The sequence below is a fragment of the Eleutherodactylus coqui genome, chromosome 1 (genome assembly GCF_035609145.1).
Source record: "Eleutherodactylus coqui strain aEleCoq1 chromosome 1, aEleCoq1.hap1, whole genome shotgun sequence".
In the NCBI taxonomy this organism is placed as follows: domain Eukaryota; kingdom Metazoa; phylum Chordata; class Amphibia; order Anura; family Eleutherodactylidae; genus Eleutherodactylus; species Eleutherodactylus coqui.
This window is the reverse complement of record NC_089837.1, coordinates 442,667,357-442,686,540: the sequence shown is the minus strand read 5'-3', so window position 1 is coordinate 442,686,540 and position 19,184 is coordinate 442,667,357. Positions and strand designations below refer to the sequence as shown.

Below are 19,184 nucleotides of genomic sequence, written 5' to 3'. Positions count from 1 at the left end.
TTTCCCCCGTGGACATGAGGCCTTAGGCACAACGATTATCGCTCAAAAGAGAGCTTTTGAGCGAATTTTGAGGCATAATCGTTGTGTCTAAATGGGCCTTTAGAATACCCTATTAATCAGCTCTTATATGCACCCATGATTGGCCATGATCATTCATTAGCACAGTCATGAGTGTGTGTAGATATGCCCCCAATCAGTTGATGAGCCCTGGAATCAACGGCGCTATAAAATAAATGCTAATAATAGTGATAAGAGACTTTCTCCTGCTCATTATGAAGGATAAGATGGAGGTCTCACAATAATAAGTTTGTTATTGTCTGTCCAGTCGGATGGACTGCAGCAGACAATATTCCGTGCGGAGAGCTCCCGGTAAAGTCGTCCAGCAGGGACCAGGAATTATCTACTTATTGACAGGAATGATTTCATAACATTCTCCTTGTCTGAAATGTGATGAGCGGACAGTCCGCCTGCAGGAATTCAGGAAGCGCGTATCCATAATTGTTTCATTATATAATACATAGATATTCCATTAATGTGCCGTAGGTACCTGATTAGCAGAATACCGTGCAAAGAAACATTCCAGGAAAGTGACCAAAAGTAAAAGTGCCGATCACACGTGCCGATCCTCCAGGATCTTCAGATAATAAACCAATAATTAACCCCCAGCAGTCACATAAAAATTGGAAAAACCCTCCTGAAAATGTCACACTTGTATTGTAGATTTTGATTTCATGTCTCATGTAAATATATTTGGCGCAAAACTCAGTCTCCTGAACTGCATTTTAACCCCCTAGTGACATAACTCATTTTAGCCTTAAGAGACACTAAATCATATCCCCTCTTATGTTCCAGTGGTCATAACTTTTTGTATTTTTTCACCAGTGTAGCTGTAGGACACCTTGTATTTTGTGGGACGAGTTCTAGTTTTTATAGGAACCACATAGTGTATTGAATAACTTTTATTAATTATTTTTTGCTGAAGGCAAGGGGAAAAGCTTTATGATTATGACAAATTTATAGAGGTTTTTTTTATGTTCTACAACATTTGCACAATATAAATACTTTGTTTTACATTTTTTTACATCTTTGTGTGGCCTCACATTCCAGCATAGGAGCATTTTTATTTTCAGTCAGGCCTGTTTTTTGTGGGACAAGTTGTAGTTTTTATTGGTACCATTTTGTGGTAGAAACGATTTTTCAAAATTGTTTCCCCTAAACATTCATGTTTAGAGGAAACAAGGTGATCAGAAAATGGCAATTTTTTTTGAATGTTCCATGCTTGATGAATAATATAATATTTTACAGTGAGGCCCGATGTCCATAGGCGAGTTCGATTTTCGGCCTAAGGCTTCTTGTAGATGTGGCAATACTAATTATTTGTAGAGTGTTTTTTTCAAAATGTAAAACCTTGTGTAAGGGGAAAAAGTTTCAAATTTTTTTTTTCTGTAAAAATGTTTAAATACAAGTCAACAATGACTACAGCATTTATGGGGTTAAACAGTGTAGAGGAGTGATTAGATGAGCAGGCCCTTATTATTTCACAGGCCTCTTTAGAAGTCACTTAGATCACTGGATTTTTCCATTCTAATGGAATTCACATGGACACGTGCTCACTTGATGTTATGCTGCACTCCAGGGTCACATGTCTAATTTCCATACAGGAAAGCTCCAATCATGAAAGTGTGGATGCCTGTAATAAAGTGGCCATTTAGTGTACATATAAAATATACATTGCCACTGTGTCCTCGAGTCCTGCGACGAGCTACGTTCTGTTATCACGCCACCTCCGTGGTCGGTCACCAGTGTGTTTTTGCTCCTGCAGTGTCTTGCACTCATCTTGCCGTGTTTTGTTATAGTCCTTTAACTGTTACTTTTCTCATTCATCAAGATCCCTGAAGCATACTTTATAAGAGACCCCCAAACTTTCCTCCTCACTGGGGATTTTGTTCAGGTATCTGCACCGTCAGTGGCGTGGGCACATATTATTAACATGTTCACGTGTGTTCTGTGAGAGTCGTCTCTCCGCTCTTTAGCTGCATGTCACCACAGGTTAACATTCAAAGATAACCCAGATCTCATCATAAAATGGTTATTTGGTTAAGTGAAGCATGCTCGAGAGAAAGCAAAGCTTGTCTACAAAAATACTAACACTTGGCTGAGTCTGCAGCCCGGGAGAAAAGCACCGGTGAATTTTCTGGACTTCTTTCATGGCTGACTTGGGATGTGCTTGCATTGTCAAATAGTGTGTTGACCTATCTCTTTGATGCATATTGATTATGACAATCACTCCTCTCTCCCTGCAGGCCATGGAGGCACAGATACAGACTTTTGGACAGACGCCATCTCAGTTGCTTATTGAGCCACATCCGCCTCGGAGCTCAGCCATGCACCTGGTGAGATATAACGGCATGTAGGGAGAGGTTTTTTTTGTTTTTTTTTGCAAGTAGATGGTGAGTGGAGGTTCACAGCCGATTCAAGAGGCGCTCCTTTTTATTTGCTCGTTGTGGCTTTACTAATTTTCGACCATTTAATATGTTTTGTTCTTGAGAATATTATATTAATGAGGCTGAACATCCATTTTTATCAACCACCAGAAGCAGATATTACAGCATTAACAGAGAGGTCATTGTTTGTATAATGAAACGTTCTACAATACTTCAATATCCTTTCAGTTTCTCATGGTTTTCAAGATTTTTGATGTCATCTAATAGGAACCCTCATTGTTTACAATATCCTACTAAAGGTAATTGGACATTGAGCAAGGATCAAAAGTAATATTTATTTCCAGATGTTATTACATAGTGGGGCTCCTTAGGCCCTAATGACATTGGATACTCTCTGTGGTATACTTTCTACTATTGTCTGATAGATTTCAGCTGGTATTTCCCTCTATTCATCCTGCAAACGTCTGGCAAGTGCTCTCAAAGAAGATGGACGCTGTTCATACTTACTGACCTGACGTTCCTGTTCTTCTTAAAGACGTTCAGTAGGGTTCAGGTCGGGACTCTACAGACCAGTTCAATCTTAGAACATCCATTTCCTCAAACAGCGCTGGAGTTCTAACAAGGCACATTGTCTTGTTGCAAGTATTGCTGATATTTGCAGAGTCTTGCCATATTGTCTTCACAGTTCTTGACACTACAACCAACGGACCAAGAGCATATCAAGTAAAACATCCCCAGACCACAACAGAATTTAACTGTTGCCACAGTACACTCAGGCAAAAGGCATTCCCAGTCATCATCTGATCTGAAGATGGAGTAGCGTGATTCATCACTCCATAGAATGTTCTTCCATTGCTCCACTGTCAAATGACGATACTCCGTGCACAATTGCAGATGGGCCTTTGCATTTTCTTTGAGAGAGCTCTCCAGATGTTTGCAGGATGAATGGAGGGCTATATCAGCTGCAGTGTATCGGATGTTAGTAGAAAGTATGCCATGGAGAGTATCCGATGTCATTAGCGCCAAAAGAGGCCCCACTAAGTATTAAAACATGTAAATAAATACTACTTTTCATTCTTGCTCAGGTGTCCAATTACTTTTGGTAGGATACTGTACTTCCAGTGAACAAAGATTTGCCCTGCTTAAAGGGGTTGTCTAGTTGAAACTACTGATGGCCTATCTTTAGTATAGGCCATCAATAGTAGATCTGCAGGGGTCCACCACCTGGGTGTTCATATGGACCGTTATGCTTATGTACTGAGCTGATTTCTGTGACAAACCAACAGCTCCGTTCCCAATGCATTTGCTTAAATGGGAACTTTGCCTATAATATCTAGCCTGGCCACTGCAGTGAGAATGGAGCTGCCCGCCTCCGGCACACATCAGCACAGTGCACAAGCATACTGGCCTGGCAAACACCTGGTCGGTGGGCCTCCCACAATAAAGGTTGGCACTGAGTAAATGCAAGCATAATTCTTTATATATGCCATCAATATCAGATCAGTGGGGGTCTGACTCTCGGGACCCCTGTTTCTAAGCTTGTGTGAGCACTGTAGCCTCTTCAATATGTACATCGACATCTGTTCTGGTCCGTACTGGGGATTGGGATCAGTAATTAGGAAGATCCTTAATTAAAGAGGTTGTCTTATGTAGACAGCCCATGTCAGTATGTCTCGTTACAGTCTATGAACATCATAGACAGTCGTCGACCACTCAGGAACCAACCCTATAAATCAAAGTGGAGATCCATTCTGTAGGGACACCTGCAGCAAATACGGCCCAGTACATATTGTACAACATCTTTAAAGGGGTAGTCCGGAGATTGCGTGAAAGTTTAAAAATGTCTCTGTTTCCATTATTCCAATCGTCCATCTAAATCATCAAACTTCAGACCATTTTATGCCGACCAACCTGTCATTAGAAGGCACTGAGCATGCCTGACCAGTAAAACAGTGGAGTGTACAAGTCCTAACCAATTGAGGACTAAGCAGGGAAGACCGCAGGTAAATCCATATCTCCGCAGCTTTGTGAAACAAGTTATAACATCATATTGTAAAATTACATGTTATCGCCTTATGAAGCATAGAGCTTTCACTCTCAATCATTTAGGTACAGTAGTTTCCCTGATTAATATATTCATGTGGAAGAAACCCATCGGGAATTCACTAGAGTATAGAGCAGTTGTATGTAGAGAACGGGTAAGAAGGTATCTAGAGATTCTATTTGTACATCACTGAATCGAGAAGTAAACTTCATATCCAGATTATTAACACCACTGAGATGCCTAACGAAACCTTCAGTCGGCCTGGGAACCTGACCAGACGATGAAGATGTCGTCAACGTATCTGAAGAAGAGCTGGATGTAATGAACAAAAGGATTTTCAATGCAGAATATGCATACATACATACATAATATACAGTATATATAATTTCTTCTCAAAGAATGCCAAGGAAAGATTGTCATGAGCACTTGTGATGGGGGTACCAGCGCCGTACTTAAATGATGACTGAAGCGCACAAAGAACAAAACATCACATACAAAATTATAATATTCTTGGCTTTTATTAGCACTATGTAGGAAATGGCATCCTGCATCTATACTTGAACCATGTGGGATCCCTGTATATAGGCTTTCAATGTTAATTGATGGAAGTTTAAAATCTTTTTGCCAATCTATTTCATACGAGACCATGAAAAGTTGTTATTGTCTTTAATATAATATGAAGTGTTTTATAATAACCAGTCTATGAGGGGCTGCTGAGAAGTCTTTGGCTTTACCCAGAAAGAAATGAAATAGGAAGATGAAACTTTACATTTCTTCCACATACTCTCCACTGATGTCAACACACTTCTTACATCGGTATTCCAAGTTCTGTAAGCCTTGCAAAAAGAAGGATTTTGGTTGTGCCTAAAACCAGTCATCGGTAGCAGTCATGGCATCAGAAATGGTGTGAAATGTGGTACCCTTGAGGTGTTTCTTCAGGTTTGGAAACAGATGATAGTCGGAGGGAGCTAAATCTGGTGAATAAGGTGGGTGGTCAACCAGCTGGTAGCCTAGCTCCACCAGTTTTGCCGTGGTCGCTTGTGCAGTGTGAGCGGAGGCATTGTCTGTCAGGAGCAAGATTCCTTTGGACAGTTTGCCGCACCTTTTGGCCTTCAGAGCTGCCTTCAATTGGTCCAAAAGTTCAATGTAATACCTTGCATTGATGGTGGAACCATTTTGAAGGTAGTCCACTAGCAGCACGTTCTCCCTATCCCAGAACACAGACGCCATCATCTTAGTGGCTGATTTTTGCCCCCTGAACTTCTTTGGGCGAGGAGAACCACTGTGCCTCCACTCTTTTGACTGCTCCTTGGTTTCAGGGTCATACAAATAAATCCAGGTCTCATCCATAGTGACCAGTCGATCCAGGAAGTTCTTATCAGTCCAGAAACATTGACAAATGGACCGGGAAGTTTTCACTCGCATGCTTTTCTGATCTGTTGTCAAACATTTGGGGACCCGCTTTGCAGATAGCTTCTTCATGTTCAAATGTTCATGGATAATGACACAAACACGTTATCGAGAAATCCCCATGATGTCTGCTATTCCTTTAGCTGAAATTCGCTGATCCAGTATGAGGTTGTGCGCAGCATCAACGATCTCCGGAACAACGACCTCTCTCGGTCGTCCAGGACGTTCCTCATCATTGGTGCTGAAGTGGCCCGTTTTAAATTTGACAACCCAGTTCTTAGCTGTAGGATATGAAGGGCATTGATCCCCCAATGTCTGCGACATATCACCATGAATATCCTTCGCAGACTTTCCTTGCAGAAACAAGAATTTTATCACTCCTCTGCTCTTATTTGCTGTGAATATCGCCTTAGACTCCCCCATTTTGTTTTCCCGCGTGCCTAGATCACTGTTGCCATAAGCTACAAACACAACATTTTGAAAACATATATTAGACATATAAGGCTTTCATGTGATGTAACATTCGTTACCATAGAAACAAAACAAGAACACAAAGCCAAAGACTTATCAGCGCCCCCTCGTATATACTTAGAGGTCAGTAATGGTCTCTATGCCACCTGTAATGGTCCGACTTAGTTGTAAGTACAGCTCTGGACTATAAGGCTATGTGTTCACACAGGATTGAATGTGCTGCGGAGGGTCTACAGCAGATCTGCAGTGCAAAATTGCACCATTTGGTGCAGATGTTCATGCAGATTTGGGTGTGAATTTCACTCCCTCATTTGAAGAGGTGGAATCTGCACTGCAAGTCGCTGCAGTTAATTGACATGCTGAGGATTTAAATTCTGCACCACTTGTCAATTTCCACACGAATTTCGGGCAGCGAGCCAATGAATGAGAATTTGAACATTTCACTCACTACTTTCATTTACTTTTACTGTAAATGCTGCAAATTTTCCGTACAGTCTGCACAGAAAATTGACAGCAAATTCGCCCCATATGAGAATGGCGTAATACGGTCTGTATCTCAGAATCAGTAAATGTGACTGCTTATTTTGAGGAATGGGTTTACCTGTATATTTTAATGCTATTATCTTGATTGTATTCTTTCTTCTTCTCTCTCCCCTTAACAGTGCTTCCTCCCGCAGAGTCCTCTTATGTTTAAAGACCAGATGCAGCAGGATGTCATTATGGTGCTGAAGTTTCCCTCCAACTCCCCAGTTACCCACGTTGCAGCCAATACACTGCCCCATCTAACTATCCCCGCAGTGGTGACTGTCACATGCAGCAGGCTGTTTGCAGTGAATAGGTGGCACAACACTGTGGGTAAGTTGTGACCTTTTCCATTGTATGCCAATTAGTTTAATCACATTGCTGAAATGTCATGTTACATTTACAATAGATGCATATAGATGTGTCCCAGGCATATCATAGCTTGTGTTCAGGGGGAGCCACATACAGAAATAAGAAGAAGTCCTAATATGTGCACACTAGGAAAAAGGCTTAATGTGCTGCAGAGCGTTTCCCATGTTCCTTCTACCCCCAGTTATCAATTTAGTACTCACCATTGTTTAAGAGCCAAATAAAGGGAAACTTTAAATGATTAATGGTCCATGAGTGCTGAATAGTTCTTTTTGCTAGATGAAGCCATGTCTCGCCATAAATTCCCCCTTCTTCCTGTGTAATTAGATCATACTTCCTAACCATCCCATGAAATGTGTCTCAAAGTGGGCAGGGCCTATGGTCATTTGCATAAAGGGGGTGTTCCTGGATGGATTGGGGCAAAGCATTGAAATTGGGGATTGAAATGTTGGGAGCGTGAATAAATGGTAGACCAATTAGATGCAGGGCTTGGTCTCCCAAAGCTCTTATTTAATAACTCTTTGTGCTAGCTCATAAGGAGAGGTCTCAGACGAGAGACCAGTCCACGATGGCCTTATACCTTTAACAGGGTAATTGTCCTTTTAAACTGTGTTTTTAAAACAATTTTAAAAGTAGTTCAGGTCTTCATTGGCCTCCGCTTTGCTGCTGTTTACATTCTATCAATTCAGTTTTCCATGTAGATTTTCCTATTTTTGCTGCCCTGCTGTTTGCAATCTGCTTAAAGGGGTTGTCCCGCGAAACAAAGTGGGGGTATACACTTCTGTATGGCCATATTAATGCACTTTGTAATGTACATTGTGCATTAATTATGAGCCATACAGAAGTTATTCACTTACCTGTTCCGTTGCTGGTGTCCTCGTCTCCATGGTGCCGTCTAATTTTCAGCGTCTAATTGCCCGATTAGACGCGCTTGCGCAGTCCGGTCTTCTCCCTTCTGAATGGGGCCGCTCGTGCCAAAGAGCTGCTTCTCGTAGCTCCGCCCCGTCACGCGTGCCGATTCCAGCCAATCAGGAGGCTGGAATCGGCAATGGACCGCACAGAAGACCTGCGGTCCAGGGAGGGTGAAGATCCCGGCGGCTATCTTCGCAAGGTAAGTAAGAAGTCACCGGAGCGCGGGGATTCGGGTAAGTGCTATCCGTTTTTTTTTTTTTAAACCCCTGCATCGGGTTTGTCTCGCGCCAAACGGGGGGGGCTATTGAAAAAAAAAACAACCCGTTTCGGCGCGGGACAACCCCTTTAATTTTGAGGGGCGGTTTCTAAGCAGCCATTCTGCCAGTACTGTACTGGCCGGGACTTCCTCTCCCACACTTCCCATGCTGCCTTGCATCGCTCTGCTCCAATCAGCTGCAAAGCAGCATTTGAATGCTTACCGCTTGTCTGCAAGTAGTAACTAACAGCATCCCCATGTCCCTGTTACTAGAGAAGCCGAATGATTAACAATAGGCTGTGGATTGCAAAGGTGCTGGAGAGAGACCCGTAGTGGCTGGCACTGCAAACTTTATTTTCAGTGGTAAAGCAAAAAAAATAATAAATGTTATGCATATATTAAAAGATTGATGATACACAGGCTATTAAATGAGTGGAAGTTATGTGAAACTTTACCGTCCATTTAAATTGTGTGCGGTGTACTGTATGTTTCCCACTTTTTTTTGTTCAGTCAATGGATTTTCCATGGCCTTGTTTCTGCAGTGGTTAAAACAGCATCCAGACAGTTGACGTTGCTTGTAACTCTGCAGCTTGCTATTGAATCTGTCCCACTGGTAAAAAGAAGGTTTCCAACAATTACATGTATTTCTAAAGCAACTTCAAAATAGAACTTTACTTTAAAAGAGACAAAGCAAGGGAAGGATTGCTAACATTATATGTAACTACCCATAGCCGGTATCTTATCTGCTAGTACCAGCTGCATGTACCGTATATTCCGGCGTATAAGACAACTGTTTAACCCCGAAAAATCTGCTCTGCAGTCAAGGGTCGTCTTATACGCTAGCTATACCAAAAAAAAAAAAGTGTCAAAAAAAAAAAAGTACTCGCCTCCCCCGGCGTTCTGCGGCGCTGCTGCAGGCTGTCGCTCCCTCCTCGTTCTTGACAGAGCATTGCTTTCTGGATGCGGGGCTTGAAATCCCCACCTCCAGAAAGCTAATGCTGTGATTGGCTAACTCATGCGCTGTCAGTCAATCACAGCCATTCAATGACATCATTGAATGGCTGTGATTGGCTGATGCCACGTGTGGTCAGCCAATCACAGCCATTTAATGTTGAATGGCTGTGATTGGCTGACACCCAGTGAGTTAGCCAATCACAGCCATTCAATGATGTCATTGAATGGCTGTGATTGGCTGATGGGGCGTGAGTTAGCCAATCACAGCATTAGCTTTCTGGAGGCGGGGATTTCAAGCCCCACATCCAGAAAGCAATGCTCTGTCGGGGACGAGGAGGGAGAGATAGCCTGCAGCAGCGCTGCAGAATGCCAGGGGAGGTGAATACTGCTTTTTTTTTTTACACCGTATTCCAGGCATATAAGGCGACAGTTGGGGGGTCGTCTTATACACCCCATCGCCTTATACGCCGGAATATACGGTACCAATTTTACTGCATAGAATGAACTTCTACTACAGTCGAAAATACCTGCTGCACCCCAGCTTAGGAGCATGAGCCAATTCATCAGAAAATAAGTGTGATTGTTCTCAGTAAGAGAAACCAAGTAATGGAAGATACGATACCTTTTAATGGCTAACAAAAATACATGATTTTATAGTGAGCTTTCGGACCTCACAGGGTCCTTCATCAAGGCATAATGAAATGGATCTGAAGAGGCATGCATATATATACACACACATACTTATGACAAGGCACAGACATGGTGGGATTAATTCGCACTTAAAAGAATGCTACAACAGAAATATATTGTGATTGTTCCCAGCAAGAGAAACCTCGTAATCTTGTAGATATGATGCCTTTTAATGCCTAACAAAAATACATGATGTTAATGCGAGCTTTTGGACCTCACAGGGTCCTTCATCAAGGCATAATGAAATAGATCTGAAGAGGCATGCATATATATACACACATACTTATGACAAGGCACAGACATGGTGGGATTAATTTTCACTTAAAATAATGCTACAACAGAAATTCATACGTAAATGTGAAGGTTTTATGATCCCTGAATTAGTGTTAAGAGATCATTAGGTCAGCAGTGTTATCTGTGTTATAGATGTCTCATACTTCCTATTCACACATGAATTCTTTTGAAGAATTTAACCCTCTGTTAAATATGTCAAAAGTGGTTATAAATTTGTATTCCCAAATCAGAAAATAAGACACAACGGGCCGTCGGCCTGCATATAAAGTTATTCCACTACAGTGTCCACTCTAGACAGATCCTGGGGGAACACAAATTTCCTCTAGTGTTGGTGTCTGCCGGCTTATCTGTTGTTACTATTAGCATTCTGGGAATTGTGTTCCCTTTGGATAGGTGTCTTGTTACTTCTACGAGTTCTTGGTTACGTAGGCTCTTCCTGCTCAGTAGGGTTCTGGCATGTTGAATTCTTTGGAGACTTGCGCAGAACTACAGCCCAGCAATGAACAACTTGTCAGTTGTTCTTCTCAAACCAAGAGAAACTTTACTGAAAGGGTCAAATAGATTTGCAATGAATGGTGGAGGGTGGAAATTAGAATCAAGTAGCCATTAAAGCTCAAGATGGAACCTTTATCATAAGTGGTTCCTGAATGTATTCCATTCTACATATGCAATGGTGTTCAAGACAGACAAGTTGTAATGTACTAGCAGAGACTAGAGGTTGTTTTACATGGCGCTGGATGGTGAGCACTAATCAATGAGATCTGTGCTTGTTTAAATGGCCTTTTCGCAGAATGATGCCGGCTCTATGGGAGACTGACAATTGTTCAAGTGATCGTGTATTTCCCATACACTTTCATGGCTGGCAACAGCATATTCCTCCCTGATCTTTACTGTAGCACAAAGGAGCCGCAAATGAGCATTTGCTGATCATGGAAACATCCATCTGGTCTGATGATCAGCAGATAAGTATTTCTACGGATGTTTGTGCCTGATCATTGGGCTGTGTTAAAGGTTCTTAAAGGGGTATTCCCATCTCAGCTTTTAGATGAGAAAACCCAAGATCTCTGTTCTGACAACCTGTCAGACACAAATGCTTAGCACAGCGCTGTTTCTGTAGTTCTCATTGAAGTTAGTAGAAGATATGGAAGCAGCGTAGTTTCAACGAGAGCTACAGAAACTATCATCGGTCTGTGTTCGTAGGCTTTGATCGGGTGGCTGCGTTTTCCATCTCCGCTATGAAATGCCTAGTTTAGAATACCTCTTTAAGAAACAGTCTGACCATAATCTCTTTCCATGTAGGTCTGAGAGGAGCACCAGGTTACTCATTGGATCAAGCCCACCATCTTCCTATTGAGATGGACTCTCTGATTGGTATGTATAACAAGAGTTGTTATGTTATGTTTTGTCATACAGATGATATTACTAAGGCTAGGCTCACACAGGCGGATTTTTATTGCGGATTTCACAACCGCCATCAGCGTGGACGATCCGCGGTAAAATTCAGATATTAAAAGGCCTGCCTTTTTGACTTTTTGTTCACACTCATGGATGTGTATTGTGTATTCCACGAGCTGAAGAAAAATCTCAGCATGCTCTGTTCTACCTCGGACAGCCTCCATTGAAGTCAATGGAGGCGGTCTGACCTGCAGCCCACACGCAATTAACATTGCATATGGGCTGCAGGGAACCTGCATCATCGCTAAGCGACGGCGCAGAAAATACAAATAAAAAAAACCTATACTGTACATGATCGCCGGTGAGCCGCTGCAGTCATTTGCAATACAGAAATAGCAGGTACACAGGGTCGCTGGCCGGGCTCACAGATGGAATCCGCATATGGGCTGCGGGTGCCCAAGTCATCACTAAGGGACAGCCCCGGAAATACAAATAAACAAAAAAAAACCTGTACTACAACCATCTGCGGTCATCTGCAGTACAGTAAATTGAGGTACGCTGGGTCATCGGACGGGCTCACAGCCAGAATCTGCTGCGGGCCTTCCGCGTGCGCTGTCCAACCCACTCGTGTGCACCGGCCTTAGACTTTCAAAAATATACTAGACAGAACTAATTCCGTTCCTACAACTAAACCTCCCTCGGGGTATGTTCATACATAGCAGAAGTGATGCGGATTTTCCACAGTGGAAAATCTGCAGTAAAATCCACAGCGAAAACTGCATTAAAATGCTCTCCATTGGTGTGGATTTTGAAACAGATACGCAGCAGATTAAACCTCTTCAGTTGAAAGGGTGAAATCTGCTACAGATCTGCAGAAAAAACTGCATCAAAATCCACAGTGCAAAACATGCTGTGGGGTTTGGCACAGATCTGTACCAAAATCCACTATGGCAGGGCAGATTTGCATTGGAAATTCCGTCCGGAATTTCGCCGCGACAAATCTGACTGCGGCCACTAATCCCGGTATCAGCCAGCCATTTGGACGACATTTCTCAGAAATCTCGGGACGGCGAATCTGTGCTGCAAAGCCGGCGTTGCGGAGCGGATTCGCCGGCCGCAGCATGTCCATTCTTTTTTTTTTTCTCTCCTCTATGGGAGCGCTGGCCGCAATGAAGAAAAGTGTGCAGCCAAGCTGCTTTACAACCTGTAGCTAAGTGCCACGGGTTTTGAAGCAGCGCTTTCCCGTCGGAAATCTTGTGGTTTTTCGCTGCGGCCAAATCGTGAGATTTCCGCCGGGAATACGTCGTGTGTGAACCCCCAGCCTAAGTGTTGAACTTCCCTTTAGGTCAGCCAGAGAGTGGAAGGAGGTGGTGAGCTATTCCCGCTGCCTACTGCTGTCAGTGGTATAACTGCCCTGTGATGATAATGAGATGACTGCTGACGCCAGCACAAGCCAATCAGTCATCTCTACAGAACAGAAGTGGCAGCCTCAGTGGCAGAGTGAAAACGCCAAGATTTTTATATATTTTTTTTAACCATACATTGATATGGAATAAAATCTGTTTAGTATAAAAGCTTACTGTAAAGGGGTCTTCTTACATTCTAGAAAAAAAGGTGGCTGGTGAGGGCAAAAATATGAAATAAGATGTACTTACCGTTCAGATGCCCCTTGGTCCGTCACAGCTGCTCCAGTTCGGGAAGTTGTTGACCAATCACAAACTTCAACCGTTAACGCATGTGAGCACTGACTCTTGTGATTGGCTGAGAGGTCACATGCACAATGAACGGAAAACCCCTTAAAAATGTCATGTCCTGATTACAGATTCGCTCTAAGACCATGCTCACATGAATGTGTGTGGTGGCGTGCCACGTGTGTATCTCTCTCACACGAGCACACAGAAAGTACACAATCACATGCTTGCCGCCAAGCGCCATACGCTATCTTGACAAGTGTGAGCCCATAATACGCACTAAGACCGGGCATGCCGCGTTTTTATTTTGTGCGAGTGGCCCGATTCACATCAGTGGGCTATTGACTTTGCCAGTGGCATGCGTGACAATGCACCCGTGTGAAACCGGCCTAAGATGTATGATAACGAAGTCTTAATGGTTATAAAATGAATACTGAAAAATCTGTGTTATTTCCCAATAGCCAATAATTCTGGAGTTAACAAACGCCAAATCACCGACCTCGTGGATCAGAGCATTCAGATTAACGCGCACTGTTTCGTGGTCACAGCCGATAATCGCTACATCCTCATCTGTGGCTTCTGGGACAAAAGCTTCAGGGTATACTCAACAGAAACAGGTACAAATGAGATCCTCTGGTCTTACAAGGTGTCCAGCTTGTATACTTTCTACTTACTCTACTCTCCAATACATATTGTAGCGCCATTTTCTTAACTGAATTTCTATACATCAATGTCTACTTCTCTTTTAGGAAAGCTAACGCAAATTGTGTTTGGGCACTGGGATGTTGTCACCTGTCTGGCAAGATCAGAATCCTACATTGGTGGCGACTGTTACATCGTGTCAGGCTCACGTGACGCCACGCTTCTTCTCTGGTACTGGAGTGGGAGACACCATATTATTGGAGACAATCCAAATAATAGTAAGTGTTCTAGTACTGGTATGTTCAATAGTTTGACCCTCTCGTTATTTGGAAGGTCTGGTATAGAGAGTGTAGTATGGGGCTACTGAATGGCTTGAGATATGAATGCTGAAAGGTGGTTGGGCACCAATTTTTTTTATTAATGTACTCCAATGGCCAATGTTGGGATTGTACCCCAATATTATGTCAGAACCTCTGCCATCTAAATAGCGTCTCATGGATCAGTTCGAGACTGGTGAGTTATGAATATAAAAAATGAAAGGAATGCAGCTCACCACAGATAAAAATCAAAATCCATCCACACGTTTGCATATACCGCTGGAGCCGGTAGAAAGTGCGCGGAAACTATCGCCAGACTGGATCCTAGGAAATCAAACATAAGGCAAAAATGTAGAAATATGTGTTGCAGCACTTCAAACCAGCATAGTCGTTATTGAATCCACTTAAATCTGTAAAAATATAGGTCAGTCTGGTACTTTTGGGACTTTTCCTATTGATGATCTGTCCTTAGGATAGGTCATCAATAGTTTACCAGCAGAAATCCACTGCTCAGAATTCCCCACAATCAGCGGATCCCTGATCCTGTTGCGAGTGCAGGCTGCACTGGAAGCAGATAGCACTGTCAATATTGCAGCAGCCCAGTGTGGTACTACAAGCACAGCTCTTAAAGAATTCAGTGGGGGCTGTGCCTGCAGTACCAAACCAAGCCACTGCAATACGGAAAGCACTATCTGCTTCCAGCACTGTCTGACTGGCGGACCCCTGGCAATTGATAGTAAAAGTCCCAGACAGACCTATAAAATAGCAGACCAGGCCAGAGAACTCCTGATACGCTACTTGGAAGAATAACTGACATATATAAAACCACACGTAGCCCAAACCTCGTCTTTTTTAACCAGCCTGTCTTCAAGCAAATTAGAGTTTGTTACATGAAAATAACTGAAAGCAGGTTTCACAATGTAGGTTAAATCCAATTAGTTAACATCATTAGGATGAAAAGAAAAAAAAATAGCTGATGATACACTTGGTAAAAGAGCGGGTATCCATCCTGTCATCAAGAGGTGCGCAGAAGAGAGAGAATGTAGAGGAAGGAGGCATGAAAAGTGTGAGGATATTATAATTAACTGGGTTAGGTGCTTGACTTCTGATGTTTTTCTAGGTTTTTCTTTTTCTTTTCATGACATCTAAGACAACTAATTATCTGTTTTAGCTTGTGCGCATCCAATTAGCAAGTGACAGGTGTTTTAAGTATGTTGTATGTTCAAAACATCGTCACTGCAGATCGCTTAAAATGCACATATAAATGGTGGAGCATAAATCACTGTGCTTGACTGATTCTACAAAGCATACTTCAGTGTATCGATGTATAAAGGAATGCCATTCGCAGATTAAAGATCGGATTATATTGTATTGACAAAACAAGGTCATCACTTATGTCATACCTTATTGTGTCTACCACTCCTGGAGAGGTGTCCAGTTAGAGTTGTAGAAGGCTCTATTCACATCAGCGCTTTGCTTTCCGTTCTTCTGCTGCGTCGTAGGTGCCAAACGGCGCAAGATGCACCCCACTAAATATAATCCGGCCAATCAGGCTTCTGTCACATCATCTTGCATTTTTCCATACAGAAATATCACAGCAAGTAGTATTTTGGCTGGGAGATTGTGAAATATTTTCTACAAGCAACCACTTTGTGTAGATAACAAGGCCGTCAGTATTATGCATAGTTTTAACTTGCTGGGTTAATGGTAAGCTCAGCAGCTCCAAAGAGCACCAGGGTCATGGGACTACATGTGATCAGGGTGAAATATCCCACCATTTTTTATTAGGTTACAACTGAGTCCTCCAATGTTTCCCCCTTTTTAAGGGCTGTGGAAACCTCTGCGAACAAAAAATCAATAAACAGATATCTTACTAAACCCCTGCAGAAAAGGAATTATGCACTTATCTATTTTTGTATTGAGCTTTCCTACTCATGCATTTAGAAAGCCTCATATTTAGTTTGTAGACTCTCCTACATTCACAGTTTTGGCTGGAGGCTGCTGGTTGTGGTAGTGGTAGTGGGGGCATTCCGAGCTCTAATCAGCTGACTTTCTCATGAAGGTGCCACTATCTCAGCTCCCTCTGATCTTTGAGAGGCTGTGTAGCATAACCACACCCACTCAGTACTACACAGCTATCTCTCATCCTTGATCTGAGCAGTAGCTGGTTCATCCCCTGGCACTGTCATATAGTCCTGTCACATATGTCTGTAATAGCTCAGTGGGAAGGCAGTGTGCACATTCACAATAGGGAAGCAGGCTAAGGGAGGAGTTGGAAATTTATTCTGATAGAATTTCAGTTCTTCAGTCTGCAGTGCCTCGGAAAACAATACAAGCATAGAAATCAAACACTCAGACATTATTAATGAAAAACAATTACAAAATGTCTTCATTTCCAAAAACACATTAAATAAAAAAGAGTGCAAAGGTGTTTAAAACAATTCTTGTATCCCTTTTGCTATTTTGCATGCAGTACATTTGTGTAATATGCATTTTCTGTATTAAATATACTGTTCTCCTTTGATTTAGTATATGAAAGCTATTATAGTATAAATTCATAGCGCAATTATATTTTCAAGTCTACTGTGGCCATTTTCATTTCGGACTGCCCGACAACAATTAGTTTTTGGTGAGATTGACAGATTGAGATTGTGTTAACCGTCTATGAAGATAAATTGTATTGTAACAGAATATTGAACTTTAGGTTGTCTCTATAAGTAGTGCTAAGATCAATATACATTGACATTTAAGTCAACATAAGTCATCTTGTATGGATCTCCAGGGGAGAGCTCTCCAGGATTCAGCCAGTACATAAAATAACCATTCACCACTTGTAAATCCCTGCTAATCTCTGCTTCGTGCATACAACAATTGCCTATCATTAGTGCAGTCAGTGGATCTGCCCATCACAAGAATATGGGGACGTATATGACCAGTCGCACTGTGTAACAATGTGTAGTTTATTCATAATCCCTATCATCTGTTATATGTTACAGCCTATATAAATCTGAAATGTCAGACAATATGACAGAAAATCAAAGAACATCTCCACTTAAATCATGTTATTCAGCACAGTCAGTGCCTGCCTTAGGTTGGATGGCACCCTGTGCAGAATTTTATTTGACACCCCGCCGTCATAAGAAAAACTATATATATATATTTTGCACTGATAGGCAGTCTGTCGGTATTCTGCTTGTGCAGAAAGATATCCGAATACTCACACCAGAACAGCTCAGTGACTGAATACTATACCAGTATCTCAGTACATAAATACAACACCAGAACCAAGCTCATAACATAAAGACAGCATCAGAACCAAGCTCATAACATAAATACAGCACCAGAACCAAACTCGTAACATAAATACAGCACCAAAACCAAGCTCATAACATAAATACAGCACCAGAACCAAGCTCATAACATAAATACAGCACCAGAACCAAGCTCATAACATAAATACACCACAAACTGACATTAGTTTACAAATAGAATAACAGAGCCAAGCTCCTAACACAAATACAGTAGCAGAACTAAGCAATGGTCTTGTGGGGGCGCTGATGGGCTGACAGCGGTGCCTCGAAACATCAGAGGGGAGGAGACAGAGCCAGGAGGAGGCGGATTCATGTAGCTCAATAAGACGCTGTCACATGGAGAAGAAGATCATCTGGCCAGGTAGACCTAATGGGGTTGAGCACCCCTAGCCTAAATCTGCCAGGTGCCCAACCTACAAGTTGGTGTCTGGTGCCCTATGTGACCGCACGGGTCACACATAGCTAAGACCGGCCATGAGCCCAGTACAGTACATCACTTATTAGAGCAGCAATATCCTGTAGAGATGTTCACTAGACTTATGATGTAAATTAATTCCCTGAAATGATTTTATAGGGGTTTGCATGGAGGGAATTAACTCGATCCAGTTCTGGACTTCCACTTCTGGCTCGGTTACAGCACTGCGTCACATATTGTAGAGACTTCCTCGCTCTCTTGTTGCAGTGATGTCATCGAGGGGGGTTGACTGTTCGGCTCTTTTCAGTAAGTAAGTCAGCCCGCCTTCTCTGTCCTGGCTGATGCAGAAGTGGAGAAGAGGGTTGGCTTAGTTAATGGAATAAGCCAAACATCCAGCCACCCATCAGTGGCATCACCAATAACGAGAGGAGAGAAGACATCACGTGACCTTGTGTCAGAACCAGGCCGGAAGTACATGTAGTATAGACGATGAACCTTATCCTCACACCTATTCTACACTCCCTGTTCCATCCCAGGTTTTTAGAGGAACGCTCAGAATAATCCAACCTTTTCTTTTCAGATGAATAAAAGTTTCTAATTAGCATTCAGTCCTACGCAGTACAGAGTTCCATTTTTGATTTATGTGGATTTGGACCCTTCTACTACGTGCACCCCTACCCAATAGAAAACCCAATAGACTTCCATTGTTCTAGACCATTTTCTCAGCAAAAAAATTGTATTTAATGTCCAATATAAAAGAGGAAAGAACTTTAATCTTAAATTGTGAAAGAGCATCCGGGTATTGCACAAAGCTAATAACTCAGCCGACACATCAGCAGCAGATGATGCCATGACAGAGCAGAAGGGAGAGCGGGAACAAAAGCCTTCACTGAAAAACAAGCTTTCACAAATCCAGAAACTAATTTGAAAGTGATAAAAATTAATTTGCACAGTTTAATTGGAAGCAGTCTCCCTCTTGAACGCCGGCAGAGGAGCTCAGGCAGCTTGCGCTACAGGCTGATTGAATTTTTTGTCAGGTAGGTATGT

At 42.4% G+C, this 19,184-nt stretch overlaps 1 protein-coding gene across 3 annotated transcripts in view; it reads left to right on the top strand.

The window, feature by feature from the left end:
- The window catches only part of NBEA (neurobeachin), a 673,719-nt gene that overhangs the window by 634,228 nt on the left and 20,307 nt on the right, over positions 1-19,184 (top strand). For 2 of the 3 annotated variants that reach the window (XM_066582838.1, XM_066582830.1), the window contains exons 49-54: positions 1,889-1,951; positions 2,304-2,393; positions 7,032-7,224; positions 11,666-11,737; positions 13,914-14,069; positions 14,202-14,372. In XM_066582838.1, the coding sequence (XP_066438935.1) occupies positions 1,889-1,951; positions 2,304-2,393; positions 7,032-7,224; positions 11,666-11,737; positions 13,914-14,069; positions 14,202-14,372 (745 nt within the window). The remainder of the gene's footprint in view (positions 1-1,888; positions 1,952-2,303; positions 2,394-7,031; positions 7,225-11,665; positions 11,738-13,913; positions 14,070-14,201; positions 14,373-19,184) is intronic. The other variant, XM_066582846.1, reaches the window with a different exon arrangement.